Genomic DNA, 15,033 nt, shown 5'->3' with positions numbered 1-15,033 from the left:
TTCTAATCCCACAAGAAATACAGCTTTTCTTGGCAGAGAAACACCTCTCGAGCATTTATGACAATGATGCAGGTAGAATTGTGATTTTACTACAAAGTCTGTGTGAGTCAGCGTCACAGTGTTCCCACAGTGTGCAGTTTACACTGCAGAGGGGAGCAGGTTGTCTGTCAGCAACACAATCCACACTGATCAATATCAAATCACTTCTATTGACAACGAGCACCAACACACACACACACACACACACACACACACAAGCGCGCGCGAGGGAAACTCGTTCAGACCAGTCGAACAAGATTCTTCTTTTTAGCCGCAGCGATGTAAAAAAAAAAAGAAAAACAAAAACAACACTTACCTGAAATTACTGTATCATCTCCACAGGTGCACAGCTAAATCCAACGTTACTGCCATTAAACCGTGAAACTTGTCTAACTCTTCATTAACAAAGTCCTCGACTCTGCTTCCACTGACTTCTACAGAGTCCACTGATTCAAACACACACGAACACCGATGCTGTCCGTCAAACTGTCCCGCTGCTCACACTTCCTGTTTTACAAATTTCAAAATAAAACGATTTCCTTTTGAAGTTCCACGAGCTGCATCAAGAGTTCCAATGGCGCCATCTAGTGGAGGCTTTGTGTCGCTTACTGCTAACATCGTTTCCTTCAGTTTTGACGTCTGAATACACGTGATGTTGTGTTTTATGACATTTTGTTTTTACTTTGTACTAGTTATACCCAGTATTGTAACAAGTACAAATACTTAGTTACTGTACTTAAATACAACATTCACATATATGTACTTTACTTTATTATTGATATTTGTGGCAACTTTTACTATTACTCCACTACATTTTCTCTAACTATATTTGTTGCTCGTTACTATTAAATAAAATCAGAAGAAGAGCTGGTCTGTATTTATATAGAGCTTTTCTAGTCTTGATCTTTCATATGCTGCAACATGTGTCTTGCTCAAGGACACATATAGACTTGTAGGGCCAGGAATTGAACCCACAACCTTCCAGTTGAAAAATAACTCACTGTACCACTGAGCCTCCATGGCTCCATCCTAACTCCTCACATTTTTGAGGCTATAAACGTTGAAAACTGTCGAAAATTGACACCCAAATTGGAACTGAAGAAAAATCTGAGTTGACAAGGTTTCAGTTGAGAATTCTTTTTTTTGTGAAGTGTGTTTTTCTACTGATGTGAGTGGCAGCTATCTTGATATTTTATGTCAGGGTGTGTGAGCTTGCTCTGAATGTCTGAGTTGGACATCAAAGTTGAAACTTTCAACTAGAAACTGGGAAATACCAACTTCCAACTACAACTGAAACACACCATTTATTACATGTGACCAGACTTTCAACCAAATGTTTCTGTTTCTACAAAATACCCCTGTCTTGCAGAAATTACAACTTAAATGTGTTATTTTTGGGCGGCATTATTACACATCTAATGTATTATGGTCAGGGGGCAAAAGGGCAGGATTCAGGTTCATGATTATACCATAAGTATTATAACCAGTGCTTGAAGTGGGCCAGGACTGTCTGGTTACGCAATAGTGGTACTTCTTAATTTTATGTTTCACTGTTTTGGTTTTTTTATTTGGGAGCTCTATTACATTTCAATAATGACATTTATAAGATACACATCACATTTATACATAATACATACCAAAACCCAGCCCCGGATAAGCGGAGGATGATGATGATGATGATGACATACCAAAATTAATAATATATTGATTTGAAACTTTGCATTAAGTCATATCTAAATAAAAATGTCTTTTTCTAGAGCTGTCCCTTTCATTTTACTCTAAGTGATAAACTGAACATTTGAATAAGACAATGTCACACATATCATTAATCTTTCAAGACACACTTCTGATACATACACAGTTTCTGTAAGAGGTTACTAGTAATGACAATGTCCATCAGATCAATCAGGTCTCTGTGTGTTGATGTATCCATTTTGACCACATCCTCTTAAATGTTTCTCTTTTCATTGTCACGGAAATGTTGAACCTTTCCATTAAAAACTTAAATAATTTTAAACCATGTCTTCTAATGATGGAGCATTCGGTTGCAACCACTTCTTAGTCAGGGCTTTTTTTCCCTGCAATAAATCATATTTGTCAACCTTAGTCTTAATAATCTGTTATCATACCCATACATATAGTCAAAGCATCAAAGGGATACTGGAAGTTATAGTCACTGATTTCTTACCACATAATAACAGGACACCACATAAAATGTGCTTGAAGTTTAATCTATCATTCTATAATTCCATCAATCTATCTATCTTTCTCAGATAAATAAAGTGTGAGTGTTGAGAGACATTTTCACAACGTTTTCACAACACAGCCGTGATCGTATAGTGGTTAGTACTCTGCGTTGTGGCCGCAGCAACCCCGGTTCGAATCCGGGTCACGGCACATCTTTTACAGTAATGAGCATAAGACCAACGCCTACTTAGATCATCTAAAACGCACAAAATATCACCTACAACCATGTTTCTAATAGTCTAAGCCAAAACTTTTAGTATTAATCTTCAAGGATAAGTAATGAAAATATGTCTCTTCTGTCGTTTTAAATCCATACCCTGAGGAAATGTAAATACACTGCACTTACGCCTATTGACCACCAGATGGCAGCCTTGAACCAGGGGGGAAGAGAAACTCACCAACCAAAAGTAAAGTAGAATTCAAACTGGATTCATTAGTGAGTCATGTCTTCTTCCAGTAAACCGAGCTTCCAGTGAGGAAATGAAACCGTCTCCTATTTAAATGTGTCATAATGAATTCAGGAAACACGGACAATCAGAACATACTGAATTGTATGTTTTCATTGTCAGTACTTCAGAAAAAGAGCTGCATAGATCACTGACTTTGGATTATGGAGTTATATTATGCAAATGTTCTTTGATAAATTTATGCTGTACGGACATATTGATTCATTTATGTATTTTTGATCATTGTTACAGTCGAAAAACCAGGCACAGAAATTACAAATCAGCCTTGGCTCGAAATCTTTTGCATTGTCCCTGACAAATAAACGAGTAGATAAATAAAATAAATGTTTTTTGTGAAATATATATTTACTACATTATTCATTTTTTTTATTAGAAACTATAATATCTACAGCAGACATTATAGTTTTTAATAAATATTCTAAAAGAAATGTATTTGCTTCAATCTGGCAGTTGAAAGTGAATTAGTGCCTCCAAAACACTAGGTGGCGGTAACTATTGAAAGTGTACAGGTTTGTCTCAAAAACAACGAGGTTCCACGTTTCTTTCCGGTGAGTGTGTGTCGTTCAGAGCTGTGAATAAGGAAACTCTGAAATATTAATATTAAGGGTATGTTTTTGCTTGATTTCTTTTAAAGCACTGAGGGTTTAGTTATGTTAGAATCTATGATAAAGTGTTTGTGGTGTAATAGAAAAGGCTGTTACTGTCACGTCCAGTAGGACTTTACGTTCAGTTAGTTTTTAAGTTGCTCAATATTTGCAAGTGATATGTTTACTGGGCTTTTAACGCATCCAGTGAGATTTCATATCAGTGTCGATGGGACTGTTTCACAAATTGTTGTCACAAATGTTAAATACACAAGTGAGTGCAAGAATATCATCTCTCAAACCAACTGCAGCACGTAAATGTTTCATTGTTGGCAAACTCAATTATTACAATCCACAGGGGGAACTAAAGAAACAAAAGTAAATGGGAACAACAACAACAAAAATACATATACAAAAACCATGAAGAAACGTCTCTGATGGGGATTTAGACACAACATTAAAATATTACAAACATGTCAGTATATCAGTGTTTAATTCAAAAAGGATTATGTAAATCATACATCAATTTTTTTTAAACCTATAACAATGAGGAAGCTAGTCGTTTATTTCCTGTATTAGAGGTTTTATTTAGTGTTGTATTTTTCTTTTAAATGATTTGTTCAGGTTAATTATCTGTGTGTAGGCTCTTAAATTATATAATAAAGATTTTAGCTTGTTCTTAATTTTTGTTTTATTTTTTTAAGTAAGCCTTGTTTTTGTGCATGGGCAGGTTAAAGTTAGTTTCCTGTAAAAACAAAAAAAAAAATCACATCCAAGTGCTTATGACTACATGAGTTCATTTGTTTGTCTCCCTTTTTTTGTTTTAGCTCATCTGACACTGGAGGTGACATGACAGTGTCGCCCTTTTCATTATAAAATGGCAGCAGTACCTGGAGTGAGGGCGTTCCTCAGCCTCCACAGGTCAGTGAGCTTTGGGCTCATTCAAGTCCAGCTGAGATTAACCTGCCATCCTGTGAAGCTTTGTAGCACTGTTACAGAAAGTGATGTGCCGCCGACGCCACCAGTGAATCCAGAGAATGAATCTCTGCTGGATAATCTGAATCTCATGGGAGTGGACGTGAAAAAGGCGCACCAGCGTCAGCCCGGCGTGTTCCGGAAATCCTTCACTAATGAGCAAGGCGTCGCTCAGTTCCTGCAAGGCAAAGGTGCCTGCCGCAAAGTAATCGCCAGTATCATATCCCGTTATCCCCGTGCCATCACCCGCTCGACTGATCACTTGGAAAAGCGGTGGCAGCTGTGGAGAAACATTTTCACGACAGATGCAGAAATTGTGTCCATCATGGATCGCTCACCCGAGTCTTTCTTCCGTACCAGTGATAATGAGAACCTGGAGAAAAATATTGCTTTTTTGATCTCACTGGGACTGAGCACCAAAGACCTCCACCGTCTGCTGACCACAGCCCCACGCACATTCTCCAACAGTGTGGAGCTCAACAAGCAGATGGTGGAGTTTCTTGGAGACGTCTGTACAGAGCTTGGTGGGAAGAATCCAGAGCAGTTTGCCAAAGCGGTCATATCCAGAAACCTTTACATTCTCATCCGAAGCATAAAGAGAGTCAGGACAAATATTGATATGCTGAAATCATCTCTTAAGCTAAGAGATTCAGACCTGCTGGCTTTTCTGCAAGGTTCAGGAGTAGACATTCTGGACCTGTCAAATGAGTGTGTGAAGAAGAATTTTAACAGCCTTAACCAGAAGATGACCTTACTCGGCTGTCAGAAATCTGACATAAAAAAACTAATCATGACCTATCCAATGGTTCTGTACATTGGGACAGGCACACTGAGCTCTAAACTGGACTGTCTCCTGAATGTAGGAATAACAATGGATCAGATAGTGGAGAAGCCCAAAGTCTTGGACTACAGCGTACAGAACATTACAGGGAGACTACAGGAGCTGCAGAAAGTTGGATACAACTTCCAGAAGAATGGCATCAACATCCTGGACTCTAGCCGAAAGAGATTTGACGCAAAGATAGAAAAACTTTCTGCCCCACCAGAAGAATAAATGTAGTTGAGACAATATAAAAGGCTTGACTATATCATTTGTCAGTAAAATATTATTTTTGGTTATTCTGGTGTCTTATTCTCATTTCATAGGGCTGCAACACACATAATTACCTGTTCTTTTTTCCCCCATCTCTTTTAGCCTGTCTAGGGGTTGCCACAGTGGACATTTGATTTTTTTAGTAATAGTAATTCTCCCATTAATCCAGGCTTGGGAATGGTTGTGTGTCAGAAACTGATGCGGGTCCACATGTGTACACACCGCCTGTTAAAGGTGTATCATGGAATTCATATGATGTGTACAGGTGCTTTTCCCTAGATGAAACCATCATAACTTGCAAATGTATTTTCTGTCTGTGGTGATAGCAAAGACATATCTTTGGTTTCTATGTTGGTTTTGCTTGTTTATGCATAATGCCTGAATAGTAACATGGGTTAGGTTTCAGTGGCCAAAAAGTGATTTGGATCACTACCTTGTAGCTGGGAGGATATTTTTGTGTTTCATTGGCGTGTGACATATTCTAAGCATTATAGCCCTCTCAGCCCCTTCTACCCATTGAAATACCTGCAAAGGGCTAATGCAAATAGTAAATGCAGTGTTATTATTGAAAAATAATAGTTCATGGTAATAAAAGAATACAATGCAGATGCAGTAGTAGTTGCCAAAAGGTGATTTGTGCTCCCACCTTGTGGCTGAGGGGATATTTTTGCTTCAAAATCACTTTCATTTCATCTGGGGGGGCAATATCTTTAACACATCATAGCTCACTCAGACCCTTTTACCTGTTAAAATATTTGTAAAGGCTATTGCAAATAAAATCCAAAAAACTGACAATCTTCAAAATTACTTCCCCTCTTATCCCCTTCTACCTGTTGAAATACACTTAAAGGGTATACAAATAGTAAAATGCAGTGTTATTATTGCAAAATAATAGTTCATGGTAATAAAAGAATACATTAAATAAATGGTAAAATAAACAAAACACTTTTTTCATTTAAATTTGCAAGTCTGAACTTCTATACACTCTCTTGTTTTTCTGTCTTAACTATTATTATATTTTTTGTTTGTTAAAGGTAGTAAGGCGACATTGGGCAGATTAGTATTCATATAGTTAATATATTTATTTATATATACGCTGTATATTTATCCTTTATGGTTGTCCGGTACCCCTCCAGTAGATGCCGCCTTCGGCGACTGCGTATGTGCACTGTCCTAAGAGTCGACTCTGTGTAGAGGGCTAGCACAAAAAGTAAAATACAGTATTCCAGTTGCCAAAAAGTGATTTGGGCTCCTAACTCCTAAGGGGATATTGTTTATGTCAAAATCACTGTGTTGCATTGGGGTGTGACACAAATGTAAACATTACAACTCAACCTCTCAACCCGTTTACCTGTTGAAATATCTGTAAAGAGCTAGTGCAGTTAGTAAAATGAAGTATTTCAGTTGCCAAAAAGTGATTTGTGTTCCTATCTTGTAGCCAGGGGAATATTTGTAATATGCCCAAAAATAAATATGTAATACCAAAATACCCAACTAATAAATGTATAAACTACAAAATACAGCAGCCACACTATGTATCAAAATAAATGACTGTATTTTTGTATTTTTAAAATACTAAAAATATTCAGTAGATTCAAGGAACTCGTCATCAGTATTAGTAATTAGTTAGTTTGTTAGATGGTATTTCTGAATATGCACCACATGCCACGGAACCAATGTGTGCAGAGAGTCCTCCACGGGGACCACTTATTATTGCTGCACAACAGTTCATTGTCACGCTGCTCAACGACGTAAACTCAGGGTGAGATATGTTGGAGAAATATACGTTTTATTAACCCAATATTGTTATTTTTGACTTGATTTTAAACAGCAGAAAAGAATAACATCAGTCTCTGAGGTGTTGCACGCGTCAGCAGTGCTCTGTTAGCCGTTAGCTTGCTAGCATGGTTGGAGCTTTTACTGTTGCAGCAGCAACAACATGTCACAGTCATATTTAGCCGTGACAGCTGAAGGGAAGACACAACAGCAACTCAGCTAAACATGACTTGATCAGATGGATCATACAGCTAATGATGTGGAAGTTAAATGAAAAAATGCGAGGCTCAATGAGGTTTTAATTAAATAGCTCTTACTGGCTGAATTGTAGTGCTGTACATGTGTTTCTGTTATTATTTTTGAGTGTTTGTATGTCTCAAGTTCAGATTTCTGCAATGCAAAACATACCTGGCCAAGAGAGAGGATTCTCACTCTGAAAATATCTTTTTCATTATTTGAGGATTTCTTGTTAACAGTGTAATAGCTGCTACTAATCACGATAGATAGATAGATAGATAGATAGTAAAAAGCAGAAACTAAATAAATAAATATTGCATCGTTATTGCAACCTGCTCATTGTTTGGGTGTGGGGGACAGATCAACAGTCACTGTTAAAAAGCCTGATGGCTGTGGAAACAAAGGATTTCCTGAACCTTTCAGTCTGACAGTGCAGTGAGATGAGCCTCTCACTGTGGCTGCTTCTCTGTCCAGTCAGGATGTTGTGGAGGGGGTGTTGGTCATTGTTCATGATGGCATGCAGCTTCTTCCTCATTTGCTGCTCCACCACTTTTCTGAGAGCACCCTGCCTAGCACAGATCTGGCCTTTTTCACCAGTTTGTCTAGGCGTCTACAGTTTTTGTTGGCAATGCAAATGCGTAAAAAAAAAAAAAAGTGCACTTGCCACAGCCGATTGATAGAACATCTGCAGCATGTCAGTGCAGACATTGAAGTTTGATTAATGTGATGAATATTGTTGGTTTACTGTATTTTGATCATAAGTGATCACCCGCACAGAGAGAGAGGCTCGAGGTGAAGGTGTGATGGAAAAAGCAGCAGAGGGCTCAACCGGCAAGGCAGCAGATGTGGTTGTAAAGGGTGAAGCTGCGCTGAAACCTGAGTAAGTGATACAAACATGAAACTACAGACATGAAAGACAAGGGTGTTGCACTTGACACACTATGTGAAACATCAGGATGATTTGATTTCCTGTGCTCCTCTTGTTGCAGATTCATAACCACAAAGGAAAAATTTCATCAGTCTGTCGACGCTGAGTGGCAGCGCTCAAATGGAAAAAAGGCCAGTGATGAAGACACATCTGTGGACAAGAATGAGAACTGCACAGCAGAACCTGAAGCTAAAAAGTTTAAAGCCGATCCTGAGCAAAAGACTCAGGTGGAGAAGCCAGATGGAAAACGATATAGAGGTCAAAATAAGTCAAGGCCACACATAAAACCTACTACCTATGAGGAAAAACGACTGTGCCTTTCAATCATTCAGGTATGAAGCTTTAATTTACCTTTCACAAAGCCACCATAAACTAATGTTCTCTGGCTATGGCAGCTAATGTCATGACTTGTCACATCCGTCTAGGATAGGGAATGTCCATTTGGCGACAAATGCCGCTTTCACCATGATGTTGCTGAGTACCTGGCCTCGAAGCCGGTAGATATTGGGGAAAGCTGCTATCTCTATGACACGTTTGGAAAGTGTGCTTACGGCCTCATGTGTCGCTATGCTAAAGCGCACACTACACCAGACTTCAAAACCATGGAGAACAAAGATCTAGTGCAGGCTCGTGAAGGCAGGAACCCAGTGAAGAACAGTTTGAGTAAAGACCTTCAGAATCGTCTGAGGAAGCATTCAGTGGCCTTCAAGAAGTCAGCAGAGTATCTGAAAACACTTTCAAACAACAAGGACAATAAAGAACAGCAAAAGAACGGTAAGGGAACTCATGTGTTTTTAGATTTACTTTTATGGATTTACATGAGTATATACATGATCTAATTTACACAAATTCTCCAATGATATTTTTAGTTTTTCTTCTCCTTCTTCATCATGAAGCATGTTATTTTATTTTATTTTATTTTATTTTATTATTGGCTTGTGTTGATCTGCTTAGTGGTTTGAAATTGTGTCGGCACTGGGTATTTAGAACAGGCGGCCATCTAAAACTTGGTGATGGAATGAAGTTTGATGGTTCTGTTCTTTGAAACACACAGGTGAAGCTTGTGCTGCTGAATTATCGACCGATCTAAAAGAAGTGGAGCAGAAAGAAGCAGAAACACAGGTACAGATTTCTTCCCAGAACTCCACCTCTTTTACACAATCCATCAGGCAGCTGAGGGAGGCAGATCATTGTGGTGTCATACAGTGTTTTACATTAACCTTTACATTTGCTTTGTGACAAGCTTCAGTCAGTCCCAGATAAAGAGCCCCCAGTGAAGACTGTTGGCCCTCTGACTGATGCTGATGTCATCAAGTTGCGCCCGTGTGAAAAGAAACAGGTACACCTCAATCATTTATCTCATTACATGAAATTTCTCCAAAATTATATTTTCGTTCATTGTAGATTACAAAAGGAATATAATCTAATCATCTACTTGCTAAACGCATAATTAAAAGCAGATTTTACAGATATACAAAACAAAGTATGTGTATTAGTAGTGTGGGTTCAAGGAGTATTTTTTGTGGTTCTATATTGAAGGTGGACTTCCAAGACAAGCTCTACCTTGCTCCTCTAACAACTGTAAGTACTACCAGACTGAATTTAATGTTGTGATAATCCTGTGATATAAGCACAACTAATATCAAACAGGTTACATAGACTGTTGAGTGAAGAAGTAGTATTACATGAATGTGCGTATTTGTGCTTTCCTCAGTGTGGAAATCTGCCTTTCCGTCGTGTGTGCAAGCGGCTTGGTGTAGACATCACCTGTGGAGAAATGGCAATGTGCACAAACCTGCTACAAGGGCAGCAGTCAGAGTGGGCCCTCCTCAAGAGGCATGAAAGTGAAGATCTTTTTGGCGTCCAGGTAAGTTCGACGTAGAAAATTGTGAAATGCTCAGAACTCATGAGCGCTGTTGAACGATTTGAGCATTGTCTGTAAGAAAAGAGGGTTTTGTGTGAGAGTGAAGGATGACTTAGTCTCCGGACTGTGTCTCCAGGTGGAGGGCTGCTTCCCTGACACCATGACAAGGGTCGCAGAGCTCATCAACAACAACACTGATGTTGACTTTGTGGACATTAACTCTGGATGCCCTATCGATCTTGTCTACAAGAAGGTAAAACCTTTATCGAGCCTTTTATATATGAGAAAAGTGGACTAATATTAAAACATTTACTAATAAAAACATGAAGAACACACAAAAAAAGAAGACTTGAGGAAACAACGTCTCCTCAAATGTTTACACACTGTCACGTTTTCTTAGGTAATTGCAGGATGTCCGTCAACACGTGATCAAACACGTTGCCATGATGAAGTTTCATGTTTTATTGGATGAGAAGCACACGTAGGAAATGTTACACAGAATGATGATACTCTTTGACAGATGGTGTTTATTTGCTTTTTGTCATCAGGGCGGAGGCTGTGGCTTGATGACACGCACCAGAAAGTTTGAACAGATCATCAAGGGAATGAATTATGTGAGTGTTTTTCACTGTTTCTTTTTTTCGATGAAGGTGCTGTTTTAGAGGAGTTGTGTGTCTTTTGGACTACCGTACAACAAGTGTTCTACAAAACAAAAATGTGTGTCAGAAATATAAGTCTTTTGCTTGTCTCACAAGCACAGTGGTTCTCCAATAATTATACATTTAAAGGTTTTTCTTCCTGCAGGTCCTCGATGTCCCGTTAACAGTAAAAATCCGAACTGGTGTTCAGGAGAAGAACAACATCGCACACAAACTCATCCCAGAGATGAAAAACTGGGGTGTCTCTATGATCACAGTAAGTGTTTAAATAGCTGAAGCTTAAATTAGTATAAAGATGGAGCTATTAAAAGTATTAAAATATTAAAATCAGGTTCTGCAAACATGGTATAGTTGTAAATGGATAGTGTTTGGTGTTGAAATAATGATTAGTCACTCATGCTGTTTTCTTACAGTTGCATGGCCGATCCAGAGAGCAGCGCTACACTAAGTTAGCTGACTGGGACTACATCAAGACCTGCTCTGAACTGGCCAGTCCTATCCCTCTGTTTGGTATGTGGGTTTGTTAACATGGCTGCTCATTCATGTACAGACCACTGATGAGAGCCAAATGTTCATACTTGAAAATCAAAAAAACAGATACTCTTTTTTTTTTTTTTTGGTTGTTATATTCTCTATTTATTAAGGTGCTGTGTTCTAAAAGAAAAAAAAACACAGTACTGTTCCTGTTCATGGATTAGACATGGATTTACATGTCAGCCCCTTCAGCTCTGCCTCCTGTCCTGACACATAACATACAGACAAGAACACACACCTGTGCCTATATCCATATTTACATGAGACACAAATGTTTGTTCCCACATCAGACTATGTACAGAGATATAGAGTTGGAAAAAGTGTCACCATTTTGTTAGTAGCACATCTGCCATTGAAAATAATAATGATAACAATAATCATGACAATACCAATAATTGAAACAGTGGTATGGTGAGGTCACGAGGCTGGCACAGGAAGGTTGCAGGACCTGGGACAGAAGCAACACAGACACCAAACCCACCAATGGTCCACCACACCACAGTCTACCACAGCAGAACATTTATTGTGTTAAGATGTCAATGAGTTATATTCCCATAAGTATCAGAATCCCATCATCTCAAAGATGCAATTTTTCCCATCAATTTAGAAATGCTATATTTCGTAGTTGCGTTTTAGATGTAAATCTCTCTATTTTACAGGAATGTCTTGAAATACATTAAAATGTTATCATTTATATAGCGTTTGAATGCTTTACCAAACACTATTATAATGTTACTAATATCTCGTTTATTACTGCCTATATTAATATCTTTCTAAGAACAGTTTGTATATTGATTATTTCTTTCTTTTTCTAATTCCAAAACTCTTAAAAAGTGAAAATAATATTTGCCACTCCTGTGGTCTGATTTTGTTCCTCCAGGAAATGGAGACATTCTGTCATATGAAGATGCCGTGAGAGCGAGAGAGACTGGAGTTTCAGGCATTATGATTGCAAGGTACGTTATATGGATAAAGAATTTATATCAACACAATTTTAAACTAAATGCTATGTAAACGTATTACTTTTTTTTTTTTAACTCTAAAAAATTACTTTCCATCTAGCTGACATTGTTTTATTATCATTAGCTTTTTATGTTTTGTTTCTGTAGTTTTGAAAGTCTTACTGTAGTTGCTTTGATTTTTATTTCCTGTTTGTAATGCATTGTTGTCTTCAGTAGTTATAGCCCTAGGTTGAGTTGCCTACATCATGACCTGGATGATACAGACATATACACCATTAGCAGTGTGTTCTTGCACTCACTAACGGGAGCGAAACCTACATACAGTATATTGTCAATTAGAGGATGCACTCCCTATTACAGATCCAAATCAACTTTCTATAGAACACTCAATTAGTTTTGCGTGTTTGGCTTGTTTTGACTCTTCAGGGGGGCTCTCATCAAGCCCTGGATCTTCACTGAGATAAAGGAGAGCAGACACTGGGACATCTCGTCCACGGAGCGGCTGGACATCCTCAGGGATTTCACCAACTTCGGTCTGGAGCACTGGGGCTCGGACACTCGAGGGGTGGAGAAGACCCGCGCCTTCATGCTGGAGTGGCTCTCCTTCATGTGCAGGTGGGCACCGTCATGCACCTCACCTATACAGTTTTAGGGCCATATGAACAATGTAAAGCGACTCTTATCAGTGTATCTTGATTGGGAATCAAATGAATGCGAATAAAGTTGTTTTATGAACTTGAATTAAGATTTATTTGATTATATCTCTTTAAAAAATTAACTGCAATAAACCTGAGTCGGTGGGCAGATAAGTAAACAGACTGACTCAGAGTTATTCTGTGAAAAAGAAAAACAAAGTATTTATTTTCTTTTTCCTCATCCGTCGCCCTCTCCCAGGTACATTCCAGTGGGCTTGTTGGAGCGAGTGCCTCAGAAGATCAACGAGCGTCCTCCATACTACCTGGGCAGAAACTACCTGGAGTCTCTGATGGCCAGTCAACATGTTGGGGACTGGGTGAGGATTAGGTGAGTAGAAAACTTGTGCAAAGCTCATTTAACAAGCTGCATGAAGGTGAAAGAGTTGAATTACTAACTTGTCCTTACCTTTTCCCTTCTCCAGTGAAATGCTGCTTGGACCTGTACCCAAGAATTTCAACTTTTTGCCCAAACATAAAGCCAATGCCTACAAGTGATGTTCTTTCACTCCCACCACTAAGAAGCATCCAGGTTTTTTTTTTGTTAGTTTTTAGAAAGTATGTTTTATTTTAAATGATAAAGACAATTGGGTTGTTTTTTGACCTGTGGATGGGTGTAACACTTAAATGCAATTAAGTATTTGGTCGCACTAAGATATTTACATTTTATACATAATATTACTTTATAACAGAGAGGTTGTGATTGATTGTCTATCATTATGGAATAACTGCATAACTGACACAGAACCCTGTAAAGCAAAGGTCTCAAACCTGTGCCCCCCCCCCCCCCCCGTTGATTCAAACAGCCCACCACTTAATGTCAAGTTATAATAAGGAATTTCGGTATTTTTTTTATTATTTTCTTTCAATTTCCAGATTCATTTTGCATCATAAATAAAACATTTCTGATCATGAGCTATGTGTCGTTTCATGAAATTATGTGAAATATTGTCACAAATAAACTTATTGCATTGTTATATATTTTATATATATATATATATATTTGTGATTTTGTGTTAGTAATTTGAGGTAATAATTTAAAGATATGTCTATTATGAAAGTTATAATTTGCAGTGGTGATGAACTGCATCATGTGCTTTACCCACCCCAATACAGAAGAATATTAAAAACCTGTTCATCTGCAGGAACAGGGTAACATGGTGGTACAGTGATGATTATCAGTGTTGCCTCACAGAAAGAACATTGGTTTGAATCCAGTTCAGACCAAACTGTAAGACGCTTTGAATCTCAATCTGATGATAAAAAAAGTTGATAAAATAAAATAAAACTTGACCATAAAAGAAAGATTTGTAAAAGTAAAATATCTGGATGTTATTAGATTCCACGGATTGGTCAGAGGGAATATATGTTTCTTGTTACTGGTCACAACGGGTGTGAGTTGATACTTATTTTGTACAGATTTATAGGCAAACAAAACAGCAACAACATATTTTATTTACACTGTCAAACTTTGTGATAAGTGGCAAGAACTCATCTTGGTTTTTATTATGGGCAGGACTAATGTTAGTTTTAAAAGTATCTAATTTATGGTGGAGAATACAGCAGTTTAAGACATTTTTGCCACTTATGGTGCTAAGTGTTACTGCACAAAAAAGTAATAAAGAAAACAAATAAAATCAGTGTTGCTGGTAATCAGTGACATATCACAGATTGTGAACTAAATTAAGTACTTATTATCATGGGGCACATGAAAAAATGTTGCATATTTTGTATTTATTTACTGACAAAAATTCCTTTATTGTGTCGACATTGGTTTGAATGCTAACACAAATCAATACAACACAGTGACAGTGAAAATAAACAATATTTAATAGGATTTTAGAGTGAGAGTGTACATTTTTACACTAATGGTGTAAAAATAAACTATATCTTATTTTAAATGGTTGTAATGAGGTGTTTTAGCTCCCTTTTAACCCTTCCCTCCACAGCCATTTGACGGTTTTAAATTAAAACAC

General features: G+C 37.9%; 3 protein-coding genes and 1 non-coding gene across 6 annotated transcripts in view; 3 read left to right on the top strand and 1 right to left on the bottom strand.

Moving 5' to 3' along the window:
• dennd3a (DENN/MADD domain containing 3a) overlaps nucleotides 1-524 on the bottom strand; it is a 30,290-nt gene extending 29,766 nt beyond the window's left edge. The window contains exon 1 of the mRNA XM_058619742.1: nucleotides 356-524. The gene's annotated coding sequence lies outside the window, so the exon portion shown is untranslated. The remainder of the gene's footprint in view (nucleotides 1-355) is intronic.
• A 1,840-nt stretch (nucleotides 525-2,364) lies between these two features.
• On the top strand, nucleotides 2,365-2,436 carry trnah-gug (transfer RNA histidin (anticodon GUG)). The gene has a single exon. It is a non-coding gene; the product is annotated as a tRNA-His (tRNA).
• Nucleotides 2,437-3,290: 854 nt separating this feature from the next.
• Nucleotides 3,291-5,369, top strand: LOC131447486 (transcription termination factor 1, mitochondrial). 2 transcript variants are annotated; one of them, XM_058619301.1, is made up of 2 exons: nucleotides 3,291-3,359; nucleotides 4,165-5,369. In XM_058619301.1, the coding sequence occupies exon 2, from the start codon at nucleotides 4,215-4,217 to the stop codon at nucleotides 5,364-5,366; it is 1,152 nt and encodes a 383-aa protein (XP_058475284.1). In that variant the 5' UTR covers nucleotides 3,291-3,359; nucleotides 4,165-4,214; the 3' UTR covers nucleotides 5,367-5,369. The 2 variants fall into 2 exon arrangements, with proteins under 2 accessions (XP_058475284.1, XP_058475285.1); XM_058619302.1 differs by lacking the exon at nucleotides 3,291-3,359 and adding an exon at nucleotides 3,394-3,611.
• Nucleotides 5,370-7,061: 1,692 nt separating this feature from the next.
• dus3l (dihydrouridine synthase 3-like (S. cerevisiae)) lies at nucleotides 7,062-13,972 on the top strand. 2 transcript variants are annotated; one of them, XM_058618395.1, is made up of 16 exons: nucleotides 7,062-7,167; nucleotides 8,196-8,298; nucleotides 8,408-8,678; nucleotides 8,772-9,120; nucleotides 9,401-9,468; nucleotides 9,590-9,685; nucleotides 9,886-9,927; nucleotides 10,061-10,213; nucleotides 10,347-10,463; nucleotides 10,759-10,824; nucleotides 11,015-11,125; nucleotides 11,283-11,379; nucleotides 12,284-12,359; nucleotides 12,792-12,980; nucleotides 13,260-13,388; nucleotides 13,483-13,972. In XM_058618395.1, exons 2-16 carry the CDS (start codon nucleotides 8,222-8,224, stop codon nucleotides 13,553-13,555), a joined length of 1,914 nt encoding a protein of 637 aa, XP_058474378.1. In that variant the 5' UTR covers nucleotides 7,062-7,167; nucleotides 8,196-8,221; the 3' UTR covers nucleotides 13,556-13,972. The 2 variants fall into 2 exon arrangements, with proteins under 2 accessions (XP_058474378.1, XP_058474379.1); XM_058618396.1 differs by having other exon boundaries at nucleotides 7,120-7,167; nucleotides 8,181-8,298.
• The last annotated feature ends 1,061 nt before the right edge of the window (nucleotides 13,973-15,033 follow it).

The sequence above is a fragment of the Solea solea genome, chromosome 20 (assembly GCF_958295425.1).
Source record: "Solea solea chromosome 20, fSolSol10.1, whole genome shotgun sequence".
In the NCBI taxonomy this organism is placed as follows: Eukaryota; Metazoa; Chordata; class Actinopteri; order Pleuronectiformes; family Soleidae; genus Solea; species Solea solea.
This window is presented reverse-complemented; position numbering and strand designations above follow the sequence as displayed.